The sequence below is a fragment of the Pogona vitticeps genome, chromosome 15 (genome assembly GCF_051106095.1).
Source record: "Pogona vitticeps strain Pit_001003342236 chromosome 15, PviZW2.1, whole genome shotgun sequence".
NCBI classification, from domain to species: domain Eukaryota; kingdom Metazoa; phylum Chordata; class Lepidosauria; order Squamata; family Agamidae; genus Pogona; species Pogona vitticeps.
This window is the reverse complement of record NC_135797.1, coordinates 14331273-14350366: the sequence shown is the minus strand read 5'-3', so window position 1 is coordinate 14350366 and position 19094 is coordinate 14331273. Positions and strand designations below refer to the sequence as shown.

The 19094-nt window shown below is 56.5% G+C and overlaps 1 protein-coding gene across 6 annotated transcripts in view; it reads right to left on the bottom strand.

Annotated features, from left to right (window-relative positions):
• Positions 1–865: 865 nt before the first annotated feature.
• PC (pyruvate carboxylase) overlaps positions 866–19094 on the bottom strand; it is a 105623-nt gene continuing 87394 nt past the window's right edge. For all 6 annotated transcript variants that reach the window (XM_072984000.2, XM_072984002.2, XM_078382145.1 and 3 more), the window contains 11 exons: positions 14379–14523; positions 13927–14016; positions 12094–12315; positions 11381–11537; positions 10560–10800; positions 9474–9723; positions 6572–6816; positions 5531–5710; positions 4382–4627; positions 3900–4040; positions 866–2210 (listed from right to left, as the gene is read on the bottom strand). In XM_072984000.2, coding sequence (XP_072840101.2) covers positions 1962–2210; positions 3900–4040; positions 4382–4627; positions 5531–5710; positions 6572–6816; positions 9474–9723; positions 10560–10800; positions 11381–11537; positions 12094–12315; positions 13927–14016; positions 14379–14523 — 2166 coding nt within the window. In that variant the 3' untranslated portion in view covers positions 866–1961. The remainder of the gene's footprint in view (positions 2211–3899; positions 4041–4381; positions 4628–5530; positions 5711–6571; positions 6817–9473; positions 9724–10559; positions 10801–11380; positions 11538–12093; positions 12316–13926; positions 14017–14378; positions 14524–19094) is intronic.

Sequence of the window (19094 nt, the reverse complement as noted above, 5' to 3'; positions counted from 1 at the left end):
CCCCCTGCTGTTGCAGGTAGAAGAGGTGGGTGCACCTTTCCCTTTGTGCTGGGTGGTGGAAGGAAGCCACCGTTGGCCACGTGGGAGCCACGCAGTGTGAGACTTGGCACCCTGGTCAGTTTTCACCTCCTCTCCCGCTTCCAGGACTGGATTTGTGTTCTGGGAAGTTGTCCTGTATTCTCTCCCCTCCCCAAATACCTTAGAGGCGCCCCACTTGGCTCCTCATTCTGGCCTCCTTCAGCACCTGCTCCCTTGTCGTACGGGACACCCACCACCCCTTAGTCTAGGGGGCAGAGATTCCCCACAAACACCCAAGGGCTGCAGCCAAACCAACAAAGAGTCTTGTGACACCTTAAAGATCAAGCATTTTCAGAAGGGCACCCGTTTTGGCAGGTAGTGGCCTGCTACCTCAAAGGTCGTCTGCAAAAACCTGAGGCCAGACAAATCGTACAACTTTGAGGCGGTGCCTCCAGAACGGTTGGAAAACGCTGCCCGAGGGACAAGCCGGACTTCAGAGCCTGCCCAGAGGCTTGGAGGGGTGCGCTCCGTCTCCCAGGAGATGTTTCAGGAGGGGGTTGGACAGAGGTGTGAGGGTGGAAGGGGAGTCCTGACCCTGGTGGGGCCACGGGACACAATGCCACAGAGAGGAACAGGTGAGGAGCAGTCCAGAGGTGGCATTCAAAGCCAGGCCGCCGGGGAGGGGGGGTTAACACCCTTATGAACGGGGCTCCCTTCCTCATGGCTTGATACTTGATCCACACAGCCCGCCCCCCCCCAAAAAAACAGGTCTTTCTTTGGGAAACGGTCCCTCCCTGAGACAGATATGGGGGCAGGGGGATGGAGAGAAAAAGAGTCAGAGACGGAGGCCGCTTCACATCGCTTCATTTCTTTCTGGGCTTCTTTGCAAAAAGTCTGTGGGTTTTACCCACAAGTTTTATCGTCATCGGCAGAAAGCCCCCCGCCTCCTGCCCCCCTGCGCGATGCCTCCGATGATGATGCCCTTCCTTCCTTCCGGGCTCGGGTCCAGCTGACCCGGGGCAGGGAACTCTTCTCCTTCCAAGGTTCATTTTGATCCCTCACCAGTGGGGTGGGCAGAAGGAGGGGGTCAGGTCGCCCCCCCCAAAAAAAGAACGACATACCCAGCCCTTGGTGAACAACCTGTAAACAAGACACCCTCCAAGCTGTCCTTGTGCCACAGTGGCTGAGATGGGCTTTGTAGTCATAGGAAGAGGAGGAGAGGGGTGTTGAGCGCTCAGGCTCAGCCCAAACCAGTCCGACAGCCCCCCCCCCCCAAACGCAGGCTCACTGGGGAGACGCGCCATCTCTAATTTGGCAAGTGAAGAGGGAGGGCATGGAGGTGATGGGAGAGGACACACCCCCCTCAGCTAAAATAAGGCAATGCTGGAGATGAAAGGACAACTCTAAATACAACTGGGGTGGGGTGGGGGGAAGAAAACAGGAGGGAGGGAGGTGAAGGAAGACTGAAGGTGCTGAGCAGAGAAGGGGCTGGTCTCCTTCTCCCCCCCCCCTCCCTTGCCCAAATTGGTCCACGGGGTCCAGGATTAAGCGGGCAGGTGATCTCATGGGTCGTAGGCAGGAGCCCTCCCTCTCTTTTCTCCAACGCTTCACACTCGGGGCACAGAAGGGAGACCAAAATGGATTCTGCTTTCCTCACTCCTTGGAAGCCACTGAAAACTCCCCACTCCAAAAAAAAAGAATCAGGACCCCTCTCGCTTCCTCCGACCCGTACCTTGGGATCAAGGGCCCCTGCCTTTGCCCATAGGATCCGCCTGCACCCCATTTCTAGAGGCAGCAGGTGGGTTTGGGCCTTTGGGGTGGGTGTGTTGGGGGGGGCTTCCGACATCCAGCGAGCCAAGAGGGTGGGAAGAGGAGGCGCAGGGATTCGGGGAGACGGGGGAGAGGCTCTTGCGGTTCATGTCCTGGGGTGGGGGGTGGTGGAGCTACTCAATCTCCAGGATCAAGTCGTCCCCTTCCAGGCTCATGTCTGGCTTGACATGGATTTTCTTGATTGTTCCGGTCAGCGGCGAGTTGACCACCATCTCCATCTTCATGGCGCTCAGGACACAGAGGGGCTGCCCCTTCTCAATGGTCCCCCCTTCCTTCACCTTGATGTCAATCACCTTCCCGGGCATCGGGGCCCCCACTTGGCCCTTGACGTCCTTCAGGGCCTTTGGGTGGAAGTGCATCTCCTGGCGGGCCGTTCAGGGGGAGGAGAGAAAAACAGTGTCACACCAAAGTGGGGAATTTCATAAAGGGGGTTAAGGAAGTGTTCAAATGATTGAGGGTGTGTGTGTGTGTCTGTGGATGAGGAGTCACCTTGCCAAAAAGTATGACCTGTTATATCAGCGAGAGTCACTACACTTCCCGAGTGTGCTATATGAACCTGGAGCTGCATTATATTTTAAATAAGTGTCACTGGAAGAGGAGGGGAGGGTTTAGCCGACGTAGTGGCCTTTGGGCTCAGAGCAAAATATTTTGGTCTCGTCTGACACATTTTTCCTGCTTCGTAGGCAGCAAAAGGGGTCCTAAAGGCCCGTCAACAGTTTTGACTAGAAAAGTAAAGTTCCTTTGCTTTTATTTGGATTCCGCTTTGTATGCAAACAACCAGTAAAGAGAGAAAAATAAAACAGAACTCTTGGAAGAGAAACGTCTCCTCCTTGCTATAAAAGGACTCTAGAGCAGTGCAGGTTTAAGGCAGGAAGAAGGGAAGCCCCTCTGGCCAGGCTAAGCCTTTAGACAGCTGAAAATGGAGAGGACGCTGCAGAAGGCTTTTAAGTGTCTTATAATTTTAAAGTTACATTTTATAGCTATGTGAAATCCTTAAGGTGTCACGCATTGAAACGGCTTCATTTCATTCTTGAGGTTTTAATGCTTCCAGTAAGTAATTTTTAAAGAGAAAATATGATTTTAAAAAGGATTAATTTTCCCTGCTTGTTCTGAAACAGGGTAGCCCAATCCAGTTTTATTTAAAATTATTGGCATGGGGACTAGTGACATGTTAAACTGCAGTGGTGACAAATAATTCTCTTTTGGCGTTACCTTCCCCAGTTTCTTCGCCATAGGCCATTTGTCCATGTTTTTTTTTCTTCAGGAACTTCTAAATATTTTTACTAATCCCCCCCAAAATTTGGGCAGGTATTAATCCAGCTGTGTGGCAATGAGCCCAATGTCTTTTTATAAAAGTCTATCCAGGCCATGTTAAGATTTGGGTCCCCCCCCCCTTTTGCGTTCTTTTATTATAGTTTTATCAACAAGCAGTGGATCTTTCCTCCCTTGACGTTTTAAAGTTCCTTTTCTGTTCAGCTGGGTTTATGAAGTTTTCAATTAATTGATTATATACGGATCTTGCAAGAACCCGTGTGAGGAGCGTGAATGTCGTTGGGAGGCATGTCGTTGGTCGATATCTACTGCGTTCATTGCCCTTTTGATGATCTGCTGCTGCTGCTGTGGTTTTTGCTGCTGCTGCTGCTGCTGCCGCTGCCGTGATCTCTCTCAGCCACGGTTTCCACTGTTTGTGAGTCAGTTCCCTACTTGTTCTGTCACAATAAATGACCATTATCTGCAACTGAAGGCGGATGACTCTTGTTACGTCTAACATTTTTCTCCCTTAAGCATCTCACAGTAACCTCAAATTAAAGAAATCTTAGATATGGCAAGAGTCATCCGCCTTCAGCTTCAGGTCATGGTTATTTATTGGGATGGAGTGGCTGGATTCGTAGAGACGTGCTTACATGAAGGCAAGCAAGGGTCTGGTGAACTGACCCCCCCTGATGGCATGGTGGAAGCCCCCTCCCCCAGTCCCAATCCCCCCTCCATCCCCTTCTTTCTGCCTTTCCCGTGTGTTGTGTGTGTGTGTGTGTGTCTGTGTGTCTCCTCACCTTCATGGCTTTGGTGTCCTTGACCAGGATGGAGCGCAGTTGCCCGTTGAGCTCAAAGAAGACTTCTCTCTGGCCAGCCCGGTTGAGGTCCCCGAGGGCCAAGGCCTTGATGTGGAGGGTCTTCCCCCGCTCCAGCTCCACCTGGGGAAAGAAAAAGGCTCAGCGGCTGGACCCCGGAAGGCAGGAAAAGGCCCCCGAAGGGAGAAGAAGGATACACACCCCCTTCCAGGACACCCCGAGGGTGGCCGGACATCCCTCTTCTGGGGCTCTCTGGGACCCAAGGCGAGGGAGAAAGGCTGGGTTGGAAACCCAGGGTTTTGGTTGGGGGGGTCCTGCCCGCCCGCCCAGTGGTTTGATTCTCTGTCCTTGGCCCCCTCCGTGGGGAAGGGAGGTCCCACCTGCCCGAGGCCCCCATGGGGATCTCTTCTTCCCCCCCCCCCTCCCCCAGGCCCGCCCGATGCCCCGCCGCCCTCATGCGTCACCTCGAACTCTTCGGCGATCTTGGGCCCCTCCAGGAAGAGCCGGGTGTTGAGGCACTCGACGGGCCCGAAGGTGGCCGTGAAGTCCTTGAACTCGTGGAAGACCTTGGGGTACATGGCCGCCGAGAGGACGTCCTCCGGGGTGATCTCCTCGTGCTTCTCGCACAGCTCCTTCTCCAGCTTCTCGAAGTCCAGGGGGGGCAGCGAGGCCCCCGGGCGCCCCTCTATGCGGGGCAGGTCTTTCAGCACCTGGAGGGCGGGGGGGGGGTGCAGGAGAAGAGGAGAGAGGTCTGATGGCGCCTGCCCTGCCCCCAAAACAGAGCTGGCCAAAGACTGGTTCTTGTCTTGGAGGCAGAAAACCCTCCTGGGAGGTCGTCCCGGTTGTCCCACTGGCAGCGTTCCCTTGGCATGCAAAGTACGCAAGATAATGGGAACTGTAATCCAGGGAGGAGGAGAGAAGACTCCCTACCCTGGCGGCAACAAGGGAGACCATCCGCCCCCCCCCCGCCCCCCACCCCGTTCAGTCACTGCCGTCTGAAGGGGAAGCCTGGACTCAGAGCAAGTTCACCCGAGAAGCATCCCTTCTCGGGTTGGGTGGTTTTCAAAATCTTCCAGCCGTGTTTGGCACTCATTCAGCAGAGAAAAGAGATGGGCAAACAAGGAGAGACTCGTGTGGGACTGTGACCCCAGCTTCCCCCCACACACACACACACACACAGAGCAAGGTTTACTGGGCATTAGAGCTTTCCCGGACAGGTGCTTCCCCCACCCCCGTGTGTCAGGTGCCTAGATCTGCCTTTGTCACTTGAGTGTGTGTGTGTGTGTGTGTGTGTGTGTGTGTGTCCCTTTCGTGTCTCTCAAGAGGACCCAGAAAGCCGGACGTCCGACAGCACCCCGTCATCTCCGAGGTCCCACCAGACCCGCCTGGACCTTCTGCTGCAACAGCCAGACCCGAACCACACCCAGGATATTTTTAGGGGAAACCCACACATCCCATCAGGAGATGGATCAAGGGAATCTCTCTGGGCCAGGCCAGGCCAGGCGTCCGTTCTCTCTGGGTACACGAGGAACTCCGCACATTTAAGAGCGGCCTTTCTGAACGTGACTTGCATGCAATGCGCCCACGTGTAGGAGTCAGCCCCGGAAGCCCACCTTGGAGCGGAGGGGCTCCGGGAAGCCCCCGTAGGGGACGCCGATGTAGCCCTGCAGGAACTCCACCACTGAGAGCGGGAAGGAGAGTTCGTCGGCCTGCGCCTCCACCTCCTCCCGGGTCAGGTTGTTCTGGACCATGAACTGGGCCAGGTCGCCCACGATCTTGGAGGAAGGGGTCACCTGTGGAGGGGGGGGGGAGAGAAGGGGGAAAGAGGAGATTGCTCAGGCGTCCCGGCAGGATGGGAGAGGGTGGGCTGTGTGTCCCCCCCCCAATCAGCCCCGAGTGGCGACTGAGGCTCTCCAAGATGGAAGAGCAGGAGAAGAGCGGCGGGTTTGTTTTTCCGATGGCGACACTGAGACTGTGACCGCTTTGAGCTGCTTGCTGGTGGTGGTGGTGTCTCAGCTCCTCCCCTCCGACCCAGGGAGGAAAGGGCCTTGTGGTCTGATTGGGGAAGAGAGGGAGGATCTGAGCGGAAGGGCCGTGGGGCTCTCCATCAGGAACCCGTTTCCTGAACCCCTTGTGAGAAACACTGGAAGGCCCAACCCCAAACCCCCCCCCCCCCCAGCGGCGATGATCCATCCCCATTATGGCTTGTCACCTGTGATGGATTTTTCCTCCAGGAATCGGCCCCATTCCCTATTCAAGGCATCTAGGCCAGATGTTGTCACCACATCCTGTGGCAAGGAGTTCCACAGACTTGACAACACGTGGCAGCCCTTCTGACCTCTCCCTTATCATCAGCCCAAACGGCCTCAGCCGTGCCTCCGAGGGCTCAGTCTCCAGATGCTTTACTGAAGAAAGAATGGCCGGCAGCCGTAAAGGCACCAGCCTCCTCGAGAGACAGCCCAAAGAAGCTCCCAACGCAGCTGCCACCTTTGAGCAGTTCTGGTGGCCCTTTAAAGAAGAGGTTCCCCCTCCACACACAAAAACGAGGAGCCCCTCCCTCTTTCTCTGCAGGTTGAAAGAAGAGGAGGAGAGAGATACCCCCCCTCCATCCCTCCTTCCCTCCCTGCGGCTGGTCCCCCCCCCCCGGTCCTCACCTTGATCAGGTCCCCCAGGAGCTTGTTGGCCTCCACGTAGGCCTTCTTCACCTGCTTGAACCGGTTGCCCAGCCCCATGCTGTGCGCCTGGAAGTGGAGGTTGGTGTACTGGCCCCCCGGGATCTCGTTCTCGTAGACGTCGGCGTTGCCGGACTTCATGGTGGCCGTGCAGTCGAAGGGGGCGTAGAGGCCGCGGGCCACCTCCCAGTACTCGCTGTAGTCAAAGACCTTCTCCATCTGGATCCCTGGAGCGCCAAAGAGGCAAACACATCTGGGGTGGGTCGTAAGGGTTTCCCCCCCCCCTTTTCTTTCCTTTTCTGTTTCATGCGTGTGGGGTGGGGTAGAATCCTTGATGTGAGCTCCATGCTGGGTGTGCATGTGGAGGAGAAGCCATGTCTCCCTGACCGCTTTCTTGACAAACCCCCCCCCCCATCAGACCCATTAAACCATCAACACAAAGGCTGGGTGGAAAGACCTGGACTGGTTTTCTCTCTCTTTTTTGGGGGGGTGTCCTTTGGGTATTTGAAGGAACGGGACTCTTCCCCTCTGTCTCGAATCAGGACCTCTGGCAGTCCCACTCCAGGGAAGGATGGAGGCCCATATCCCACTTCCTCTCCCCCCCCCCAAGAGGATTAGCAACATCCATCTGACTTTCTGCATTGAATCTCCCCCAGACACCCACCCCCATTCCCACCTGCGCCCCCCTTCTGCCCAAGTCTGCGACCTGTCATCCTGGTTAGACTATAGGGAGAGAGAAACCTGGATTTATCCTCAGCCCTGGCATTCTTTAATTCTCCAACAGGCTCCTAATTCTGGCATCTTGTACTTCCCTGAACTTCCTCTTATCTTTTTCTGCCACTCCAAGATGGAATTGATTGTTCCCTGTGATCTCATAGAGGATGTAAATTAAGCGGATCTAGGGAGGTAGGAATTGTGTTTGCTCTTTCTTTTTAAAGCCTGCCTTTGTTTTTCCAACCAACCTGACTGCAGCTGCTGTTTTCGCCTGGTTTTCAGCTAGCAAGGTCATTTTCCTGTCAACTCTTTTTCCCCCCTCCAAGTCAGAGGCAATTCAGGCCAGATCTTTGTCCACCAGCCCCGTTTGGGCTTCTTGCCGTTGATAAAAGCCTCCCATGAGAAGCTGCGCAGCTGAAGAGCTAATCATACTAACGTTATTTTTAAAACAAATCTCCCTTTTCTTACAACACTGATGCATCTGGAGGAAAAGAGGAGGTCCAAATTTGGGTTCAAAGCAGATGATGGACAGAGGTGGGGCTGTCCCAACGATGGGGGTGGGTGGAGGTGGGGTGGAGTCAAAGGAAGGAAATGTGGATGAGGCCCAAACTAGGGAACGGCCACCTGGTTTTTGAAAATTGGGTATTATTAGAAGGTCTCGGCTTGGTCTTTGCAAAATCCTAACAAATGCAGAGAGACCAGAGATACTTTTCTCGTTAGTGATTTCTCCCTAAGCTTAGGGAAAAATAATTAACATATAACGCTTAAGACTATCTGGCTGCAAAATATTTGAGGAAGTCTCAAGCGTTCCACGTTACTAGAAGCCACTCCGTAAATAGGTATTTGGACTGGAAGGCAGAGTTTTCAGAAACCCTGAGACAGTTTTTGAAATGATCTGCCTTCTTCCCTTGCCGCTACTTGGCTCTCCCCTTTGTTCTTGGGCTCTCGCTGCGTTTTATGTCATAAAAGTGCTGAACTGCAGAAGTTGAATAAATATTTATTAGAGTCTTCCATCTCTCCGGCGCTTTTGATTTAGAATTTTTTCTGCCAGTGGAAAGAAGGGCTTCCTTCGACAGAAGACAGAATCAGAGAGGCTGCCTAATGAGGAGGGAGACTCGGGCCCCCATCCGTACGGGGAGGTGTTGTTCCTTCTCCTCCTCGGCAGACCTCCGAGGGATGAAAAAGGTGAAAAAGCTTCACAGGGGCTTCTTCAACCCAAAAGCACCCCTGCTTCTTCTCTTCAGCCTGTTTTTCTTGCTCATTCTATGCTTTCTGGGGTGGTTTCTTAAGACCTCTTTGTACAGCACAAGTTCACTCTTCTATATTGCACTGTTGCAATATAGAACAATATAAATTGTTGTCGTAAGCTGCTTGGCGACTCTTTTATTTCACAAGGCAGGATATAAAAGTGTTTTAAGTGTGTACTAAAGAAGCCTTCTGGCTGGCCTTAGAGAATTATTTCCATATTAAAGAAACAACAATAACAAGGAGGAGCTCCATGGGCCTCGGATAGAGGATCTGGCCGTGGAGCTGTTATGACCACGCCGCTCCGCTTTCTCCCGGGTCCTGAGCTTTGGCCTCAACCTGCCTGCACACCTACCTGTAAGGTGTCGCGTGGATGGATGACCGTCCCTCCCACCCCACGCCGTGAATGGGAAGCAGACGCAGGCCAGGAGAAGCCAAGCGGGGTGGAAGAGGCCTCCCTGTGAGGCTATGGCTGCCGTCGCTTCGCTGGCCAAGAGAACTCCCATCTGCGTAGGAGAGCTCTTTCCGTCTTGCGAGCCGAGGGGGCTCCCGTCCACGCGGAGGACCTCTGGCCAGCGCTTCTCTTCTCCCTCTGGGCTGGCCTCCGGCATGTCCCTGCCACACAGCCTCACCTTCCTTTTCCTCAAGCTGAGGGTCCCCCCTTTCCTCCCCCCCCCATTCCCATTGCTGGGGCTCAAAGACACCTAGAATTCTAAAGTTGGGGAGAAACCCAAAGGTCATCTAGCCCACCCCTTCTACCCAGACAGTAAATCCACCGACAGGTCTTCCCTGACAGATAGTGCCCCCCCCACCAGCCCCTGCTCTGCCCCACAGAGTCATGGCAGGCATCTGTCTTAGGACGGTCCCCACCTCCTGGCTCCAACCACTAGGCAGCCTCCCCCCCCTCCCCGGCCCGGCTCCTGACCTGTGTCGTGTTCCGTCCCACGGGTGCAGGCCACCATGGCGCCCATGCTGGGCTGGGAGGTCATTCCAGACATGGCGTCGACGGCCACGTCCACAATGTCGGCCCCGGCGGCGGCGCAGGCCAGCATGGAGGCGACGCCGGCTCCGGAGGTGTCGTGGGTGTGGATGTGCAGGGGGACGCTGGGGAAGTGTTCCCGCAGGGCCTTGACCAGCAGGGTGGAGGCCTGGGGCTTCAGGACGCCTGCCATGTCCTGCGAGGGAGAGAAAAGCGCGGGGAGGCCGAGGAGTCAGGGAGGAGGGGGGGCGCGCTGGGGCCAGGCAGGGAGGGGGCGAGGCGGGGAGGGCCGAGGCAAAGGGGCTGAAGGCGAAGTTGGGGAGGAACCATAGAGAAACAGGATGGGTGCAGCAGCAGAAGAAGCCAAAGCAGGGAGACACGGAAGCGCTGGACGGAAAGGGTGGGGAGCGCTCGGGGACGCCAGAGCCGCTCCTCCCCAGACCCCAGGGCTCAGCAGGACGCCGTGCGCACCTGGGTTCATGGAGTCCTGACTTATTCTTTGCTGCTTTTAATTCCCACCTTTCTTCTTCTCGTGGGTGGCCTACGAGGCTTCCCTCCTCTCCCTGCTATCCTCGCAACCCCCCCCCCCCTTGTGAGATAGGGCAGGTCGGGTGAGTGAGCAAGCGCCCGACGGTCCAAAGGCTGCCTGGGGACGTTTAGCTGAGCTGGATTTGAAACCAGGTCTCCTTCAGGGCCCTGTTTCAGGACTCCAAACCCTTGCTCCCCACAGGCTGCCCGGACTCCTTGCCTTCCTCCCTCTCTTCCTCCTCCTCTGCCCCCCCCCCACGATGCTTCCTGGTTCCCCAACAGGACGATGGGCAGCGGTGGAGAAAAGGCCCACTTGTCACTTCATCCATTCTGTGTGGGAAGGACCCGGGGCCACTTTTCTGCCCTTACACCCGGGCACATGAATGAGCCGGCATTCAATGGTGGCTGAGGGTTCGCTTAAGATGCACACGCGCACCAGATACCCAGGCAGACCGTGCTCCCCCTGGGAAGGGATCCAAGCCCCCCTGCCCCCCCCCAATTTACCTTGATGGCCAAGATGTGGGTGCCGGCTTTGACCAGCTCCTCTGCCAGCTTGACGTAGTAGTCCAGCGTGTACTTGGTCCGTTTGGGGTCGGCCACGTCCCCCGTGTAGGAAATGGCGGCCTCCACCACTCCTCCTGCTTGGCCCGCGGCCTCCATCCCCAGCAGCATGTTGGGCAGGTAGTTGAGGGAGTCGAAAACCCGGAATATGTCCATCCCGTTCTCCTTGGCCGCCTCGCAGAACCTGGCGAGGGAGGGGAAGGCGCAGGGTGGGCGGGCGGGCTGGGGGGGGGCGAGGAACCTGAAAGGCGAGGGGCTTCTCGGAGGGCTGGGTCGGAGAGAAGCGCCCGCCCGAGAGACCGGGAGGGCAATAAACGGAGGCCCCTCCTGGTCGCCGGCACGAGCACAGGGTGGTTTTCCAGGCTGAAAAATGTCTGACGGAGGCGAGTCCTTTGCCTCCTCCCTCTCTCCCTCCCCCCCACCCCCCCCCTCCGAAACTCTCCTTCAGCCATGAAGGGAGGAAAGAGACCTCGAAGATAGTGGTCGCTTTGGTGGCTTCATTTGCTCCCTAAGATGAGGGCAGGACCCCCGCCCCCTTTTGGGGAGGCCCTGGACGTCCCTTCATGGCAGAAACACGCCTTCCAGAGTGCCAAGAAGGACACCCACTTCATCCCCACCCCACCCCTGAGATGGGGCCCTCAGGGGACGGGCCCACGTGCAGCCCGTGGGGTTGCCACAGGGGAGACACCCTGGACAGACAGACCAACGTCCACAAGCACTCTCTCTCTCCCCCCCCCCCCGTTTCCTGGGCGCTGGCGACTTACTTGAAGACAGAGTTGTCCGGGTAGTTGGTGTAGCCGACGGCGTTGGCCCCCCGGAGGAGCATCTGGAAGGGGATGTTGGGGACCAGCTGGCGGAGCTCCTGCAGCCGCCGCCAGGGGCACTCGTAGAGGAAGCGCATGGCCACGTCGAAGGTGGCCCCTGCAGCCAGGGAGGAAGAGAGAGAGAGAGAGATGGGGGGGGAGACCAGGGAGACCAGCTGAACCTTGGCCGCCGTCCCCAGCCACAGCGAGGACTTCCCAGTCTTGGGGGAAGCTGGGTGGCCCTTAGGCAGAAGCCTTCGCCACCCTCCGTGGGTCCTCTGCCCCCCCCAGGGCTTCTGGGAGTGGCCGCCTAGGCACCCCTGGGATTCCCCCATGAAATAAGAGGAGACACAGAGTAAAAAAAAAAAAAGCCCCTCTGGGAAGCCAGCGCCTGCGTGAGCAGACAGGCCAGGCAGGAGTCTTTTGCTAGAGCCCTCTGGTGCCCTCCCGCCGGATCGAGGCCCAAAACATCCCTGCAGGGCTGAAGAGGCCAAGGGGCCTCCCAGGCAGGGAACGAAGCCGGAAAGCGGCGGCTGCCTGCTTGGCGAGACTCATGCCAGCGCTGACTGCCAACCGGAGCAGTGGCACACCCCACCCCTCGGAGAGACCCCCCCCAAGGCCCGGCCAGTGACCCTCCCTCCCTCCAGCCCCAAACGGGCCGGGTGGCCACCCACCTCCCCAGTTCTCGATGCTGAAGAGGTTGCTGAAGTTGTGCGCCACGAAGGGGGCGATCTTCTTGAGGTCGTGGGTGCGGACGCGGGTGGCCAGGAGCGACTGGTGGGCGTCCCGGAAAGTGGTGTCCATCAGGAGGAGGCCCCGGTGGTTACGGATGGCTTTGGCGAAGCCGGCGGGTCCCTCCCGCAGAAGGATGTCCCGGAAGCCGGCAGGTGGCGGGCCTGCGCCCGGAAAATAAGGTGGGTGGGGAGAGACAGGATTAAAAGGGGGACCAAAGGGGGGAGACCGGGAAAGATTTCTCCCCCTCCCTCCCTCCCTCCCTCCCCCTGGAGAACCGCCAAGAGAGCGCCTGGCAGCCGAGGGTCCAGAGAATCTGGCTGGCCGAGGAAAGAGTCGAAGCCATCAAGTTTAGCCTGGCTTGGCTGGCCAAAGCGTCACCCAAACGAAACCCCTCCGGGACAAGGCGCCTCAGGGCTGCTGGGGGATCACAGCCACCCTTGGGGTTCACAGAAAACCCCATCCTCAGCCTTTCTACCTTAACATCCTCTGTCTGCAGAGGGACCCCCTCCTGCCCGGCCAAAGGTCCACATGAGGTCCCTGCTGGCCAACGTTTTCTACAGAGCCAACAGGAGGAGTTGGGGCCCTCTGGAAGGCAGGGGGCCAAGCCCCCCCCCAACCCTTTGCATGTCAGTTTCTTCTACAGTAATTATAACTATAATTCTTGAGAGCCAGCGTGATTCGGTGGAGAGAGTGTCATCTGATGAGTCACGAGACCTGGGTTCCAATCCTCACTCACCGGGGGGGTGGGGGGGTGGCAGCAAAAGAAACCAGGCCCTGAACGGGAAGATTCCTCTTAGGGTCTCTGTTAATCAGTTCTGCTTATGGGTGTGTGGAGGGCCAGCTCTTTGGGGGTCCGGTGCATCTTCAACACACAGGCACACACACACGCACGCCATGGGTTTAAGCGTTGGCTCGGGGGAAATTTAATAAGATTTCAGCATCCTTATTTCATTCTCTTAATGCTCGGCTTAGGTGGGGGATTAGCCGCTGACAAAGAAAATAAACTGCCATAATAATGATACAAGGTCTGGAATCCAGTATAATTAAACTGAGGCTCACGTATCAATCATAAAAAGCAGGAGGGCTGCAAACCAGGCGGCTATTAGACCTGTCTGCCCCCGCAGGCATGCACACCGGCGCCCCGCCATCCATAGAGATTTTTGATGGCGGCTTGTTAGAGTCATAAAATATTTAGGAGGTGCTAACGAGCGGTGGGGGGGGGGGCTTCCATCTCCTCTCCCTCTCCCTCCCTAATTGTCACACATCTTCATTTGGGACCCGTTTTAGGTGATGAGAAAAGCGGCCAGCCGGCATCCTTCGCCTGAGGAGAGAGGCCCTGCCAGAGGAAAGCCTCGGCAGGCAGGCTTTCGGCCAGCAGAGGCGGGCAGAGTCCTGCTTGTAAGCAACCACACCCCGAATTCCCCAAATGGAGCCCTGCCCAAAATTCAGCCTTCGAACCTCGGAACGGCACCACCGGGCAAAGAGAGAGGGAACCCAGCTCTCTCCTCCCAAGGGCGCCTGGCGGCTTCTTTACAGGGCACTGGTTCCCCGCACAGGCCCACCGAGAAAGCCCAGAAGGATCAGGAGACCTGCATCCCGAACCCAGTTTCGGTCCCACCGCCCCGGTGAAGCCTCTCAGTCTCTGTCCTGCCTGTTCATTCGCCTTCTTTCTCAGCCCCTTCCTCCCTCTCTCTCTCCCCCCCCCCCGTGGCAGGATCTTCCCGCTGCCCGCGCCCATCCTGCTTCCACCACCAGAGCCTCACCCGACTCACCCAAACGGACCGAGGGCACGACGGGGTCGACAGGTGACGGCCGGGCGTTCACGGGCAGTGGCGTGGTGGGGCCGTTGACCATGACGTGGCCTGAGAAAGGGAATGAGGTTGGGCACCGAGTGAGGGTCTCGCTTCGGGCAGGGGCCCCCTCCCGCCCTGCAGGACCACCTACGGAGGGGGGGAAGGCTTTGGAACCCCCCAGAACCAATTTCACCGCAGGTGGGAGAGAGACAGCCTCTTAAGTCCAAGCAGGGGAGGCATCTGGTTCAAATGGGGGGGGCATCCCACAGCCACCCTCCCCTCCCCAAAAGAAGCAAGCACTGCTTTGGCCTGAAGTGGCTCTCCTGAGGGGCACCGGGTTTGCAGGCAGAAGGCTAGGACTCGTAACTACCCACCCGCCCGCCTGCCCCTCGCCCCCCAAGCTCCGATCGATCTGCGCAGAGCTCCCCTACCCAGGTAGTGCAGCAGCTTCTGGGCCCGATTCTGGCCCGGCCGGAGATTGAAAAGGTCAGGGTTCTCATCGATGAACTGCGTGTCCACCGTGCCACGGAGGAACTGGTCATTGCCCAGGACATTCTGCAGGAAAGGGATGTTGGTCTGCAAGGAAAGGAAAGGGGAGACCCGAGGGAAGCGTGAGAGAAGCACAGCCTTTACCGGGGGGTGGGTGGGGGGGTGGGGCTTGTTACAAATCATTAATTCCTTGGCAGGCCGGATTCAGCAGATTCAGGCAAGAATTCCCAAAGAAGTCGCCGTGGCCGTCTGTTCCCACGTTAGCAAAAGAACAGTGGGTGGCCGGGGAGAAAATGCAAAATGAATAAGCCCTTTGAAAGGCTGACACTCTCGCTGGTTTTTAAATTTTGGGGGGGGGGGGGACAGGACGGATGGGGACACACACACACAAGGGTCAGCTTGGAGGAGGGAAAGCCAGCCGCTGCAGACTCAGCCCTGCCCAAGAGAAGGCGCCTGCAGAGGGAAGCGGCTCTTCAGATAACACGGAGGATCAGGAACCCCACGGAGGCCAAGCGGGCCGCAGCATAAATAGGGGAACAATATAAAAACCTACAACATCAAGAATGTTTAAAGTTGCATTCTTGAAAATAGAGGAGCTTCTATAGGCCTATGAAAGCAGAGAATACATGTCAAGAGCACATCACCCAAACATTAAAACTCATGATTTTAAAAGCCGTTAGAAGCTTTCAAAGTGTAGACAAATATCAAAGATCTTAAAATGAGAATATTTTCCTCAGGGAACTGGCTCTCTGAGAGGGATTTTTCAAATTGGATTGTTGAGTTCTGTTGCTTTTAAAGGTGTTTCTAGTATTCATTTTACTTACCATTTTAAATATGACACTTGTTTAAATCTTTTAAAATGTGTACACTTCTTTTTAGCTTTTAAATATTGCCCTTTACATGATGTAAGCTGCCTTAAGTCCTTTGGACAAGGACACTCCATGTGGCTGCTTTTACGGGAAGCGGCGGAGGGGGGAGGGAGTTGATCCACCCTTGCCCTCTTGGCCTGGCCCGCCTCACTGGACTGTTGTGTGAAGAGGAAGTGGGAAGGACAGAAACATCGCTAACAGTAACCATGATAAGATAGTTATGCTGTGGAACTTACTCCCACAAGATGTACAAGCAGTATCTCCTTCCCCTCCTACCAGTATTTACCTACCATAACAACGTTTTTTACCCCAGAAGCATGAACAACATCCCAGTATGGAGAGCTTGGGATTCTTTTCCCCCAACAAGACTACTCTGTGACACAGAAAGCTTTCCCCACGAGGGGGCAGCACCCCTTCCTTTCCAGCAGCCTTGGGCATCCTTGAGTCCTCACCCCCCTGCCCCCCCCCCGGTCTTTCAGAGCGCTGGGCAGAATCTCTCTCCTCATTTGCACAAAACACAACAGACTTTCTTCTAAGACTCGCTAAATGATTTTTAGATGGCTAACGATCTGGATTTCAGCCACTAAATCAATTAATAACCAGTCACACGCATTTGTTAAAAGAAGCTATAATCCCAGCAAGGATTCCTTGAAAAGAAATGGATGTTTGTGAGAACTTGTAATTTACGCAAGAAAACACTAATGTTCGGAAAGACTTCTTAAAAGGGAAATAGGATCGATTTGCATAGAGTCCTGTTTTTCAGCAATAAAACCCAATAGAATAAAAGAAACAGATGATTGATTCAATACTCCCTTGAGAGAGAAAAGCAAGCAATCTGTAAGTTGCAGAACTGAGAAAAAATTAATAAAGGTTTCATTTTGAAAAAAAAAATGTATTAAAACTTGTGTGATCTTTGTTGGGCAGATCGATAACAGGCTGCTGTCAGCTGGAATCTGCCAGAAACGGCTTCTCAGATGGCAAAGATGGAAAGAGACACTTCAGTTCCCTTCCTTTCCCTTCCATTTGCCCAGAATAAAGAAAACATGCCAGACATGAGGACAGTTTCCCTTCAACTTGCTGTTTTGTTTTTTTTAATCCACTATGACATGTTCACGAACCCGGAGGGCCCTGGATTTCCCTGGCCTTCCTCCTCGGACCGATGGACTCCACTTTTATGGCCAGGGACAGAAGCCGAGAGCGCTGCCCACCAGGATTGTGCCCCAGAAAAAAAGGCTGAATCCGGGGGGGGGGGGCTTAACAGCTGGACCCTGAATCCACCAGTCCTGGAACACTGCTGGTGACCACACCTCCACCCGGAAACACCTGCCTGTCTGCCCTCCCATTGCAATTCCATCCATCCATCCATCCATCCATCCATCCATCCATCCATATATACATCCATCCATACGTCGCTCTGTCAGCAGACACAGTAAGCTTCTTATGACCCAATTCGGCCCCAATCCTTTAGGGCTGCAAATCCCACTCTGCCCTCCAGGTCCAGCACAACCCATTCTTTGGCATCTGCTCAGCAGCTGTCAAGGAAAGGGTGAAGAACACACACACACACACACCTCTGCAAGGGCTGGAAAAACCTCAGCTACATCTGACTACAACTCCCAGCCAGCCACCCAAAAATAAAAGAGGCGTCAGCTCCAAGTTTCCTGGGGAGTGAGGAAATCCCCAGGGCACACGAGCAACTGATCACCTCCCCCGAGGAACCCAGGCATCCTGGGAGAAGCCACCTCCTCTCTCTCTCATGCAAGGGGGCTCCTGTGTTGCTGGAAACAAATGTAGTGAGACCAGTGAGCTATGACGGCAACGTGGAGCCTCCAGTTTCCGAGGCAGTTTATCTCTTGAGCACCTAAGGGGCCTGCGGCCTTCATATTTCGGGGCATTGAGTGGGCTGTTGCGAGCTGGCGTCTTTTGGGCGGGAGCTGCCGAATGACGCCTGCGCTCGGGGCGGCCTTACAGATGACCCTGTTTCCGTTGGCAAAACCTTTTGAAAAGACTTCACCTGGGAAGCCCCAAATCCATTCCATCTCTCTTGCTGATTGCAAGATTAATTTTAAAAGGGGTGTGTGTGTGTGTCAGGGATCAAGGGAGGGAGAAAAAGGTGCTGGTACTCACATGCTCTCAAGCAGCGGGCAGGAAGGACCTCGGGTCCCCGTGCGCGCTTAGTACGGCGTGAGGCTCAGCCTCGAACAGTTCTTCAGTTATCCAGCAATATTGTAGCCTGGCAGCGACTAACTTGTCCCGGGACTTTATGTCAGATGTTTTGGGCAGGGTTTTATCAAGGAAAAATGGCCCAACCACCAGGATTAATAACAGCAATAAGCGTGGCCCCGATTTCCGTGGACGACAGCAGCCCAGGTATTCGGAGACGCTCTTCCGCCCCCGGCCGCTCATGCCAAGGAAACCATCTTTCTTTTTGCTCCTTGCTGCCCCAGACAGTCACGGCTCCTTCTCAAAGGCCACTCTGCCTTACAAGGAAATGCCAAATGTCTCTTTCTTCTATTCAGCAGCGGAAGGGGAGGCACAGGGGCTGCTTGGGGCACCCGTGTGCGGGTGGTAGGGCAGCCAGAGGCTTTTGCAAGCAACGAGGGGTGCCGGATCCTTTCCTGGGGCAAAGGCCAGCCACTTTGGTTGTGCGAAAGGAGCGGCCTGGGACGGGATCAGCGAGGGGAGAGCAGCACCCAAAGGGCCCTCAGGTTCTTCCAGGGTGTGTGTGTGGGGGGGGGGGGAGAGAGGAAAGGATCCCTTCCAAATGTGGGAATCCGTGGGGACAAAAGGGCCAGGCGGGCACTTGGGGGTCCAGAGGGGCTTCCTCTTCCCAATTGGGAGGCAAAGGGCTGCACGGAGGGGCTTCTTCCTGCACAGAGATGCCGGTCACTCCCTTCCCCCCCCCTTCCCCGTCCTTCCTGAGTCCCTGGAGGGCCAAGCAGGAACCTGCCTGGTTCTGTAAGAGATGGGGGGGGGTGCGATACCCAGACTGAAGGAGCCCAGTGGGAGGGCCCAGAACCAAGCCCCCCCCCATTCTCCCCCTTCTGGGACGTCTCTGTGGCCCCTCCAGGCCCAGAGCCGCTTCCTTGGGACCCCTCCACTCCCCTGGGGGTGGGGAGGGAGCGGGAATCCTGCCTCCTAGCAACGGTTTCCGGGGCAACACAGGGAGGAGGGGGAGGAGGAGGGAGGCTGCGGGGGGGGGGCGTCTCCAGGGCGCCCATCTCCTGCCCTTCCACGGATGGGAGAGAAAGAAGCCCCCCACCCACAACTGGACAACAAAGCCGCCCCGAAGGCCCCTTGGGAGCGCCCGGAGCGTGGTGTTCCTTCCCCGCCCGGAGGATCGCGCCCCCCTTTTCCGCCTCTGACCCCCCCCCCCCCCGGCCTGGGCTTCCCGAGGAGGAAAAGTCCCCCTCCCTCCCCCTCGCTAGGCTACACCCCTAAGCTGGCCACTGGTCTGATGCTCCGTCACTCTCCCACTCTCCCAGCCAACCAGGGAAGGGGAAGGGGGCTCCGGTTTGCCCTCTGGGTCTCCAGCTGTGGTAGAGGACAGACGCCCCCCCCCCGCACAGCACCGCTGGGAGAAGGAAGGGGAAAGGGAAGGGGAAGGGGAAGGGAAGGGAAGGCGGGCGGGCCAAGCCCATCCTCGGCCCCTGGCAGGCAGGCAAGGAGCGCGCTCGCCCGGAGGACCGGCGGCGGCAGCGGCGAGGGACGAGGGGAGGGTCTCGGGCGCCCCGCCCCGGCCCGGCCCGACTGCTGAACCAGCGGAAAGCCGGGCGGAGGAGACAAAGG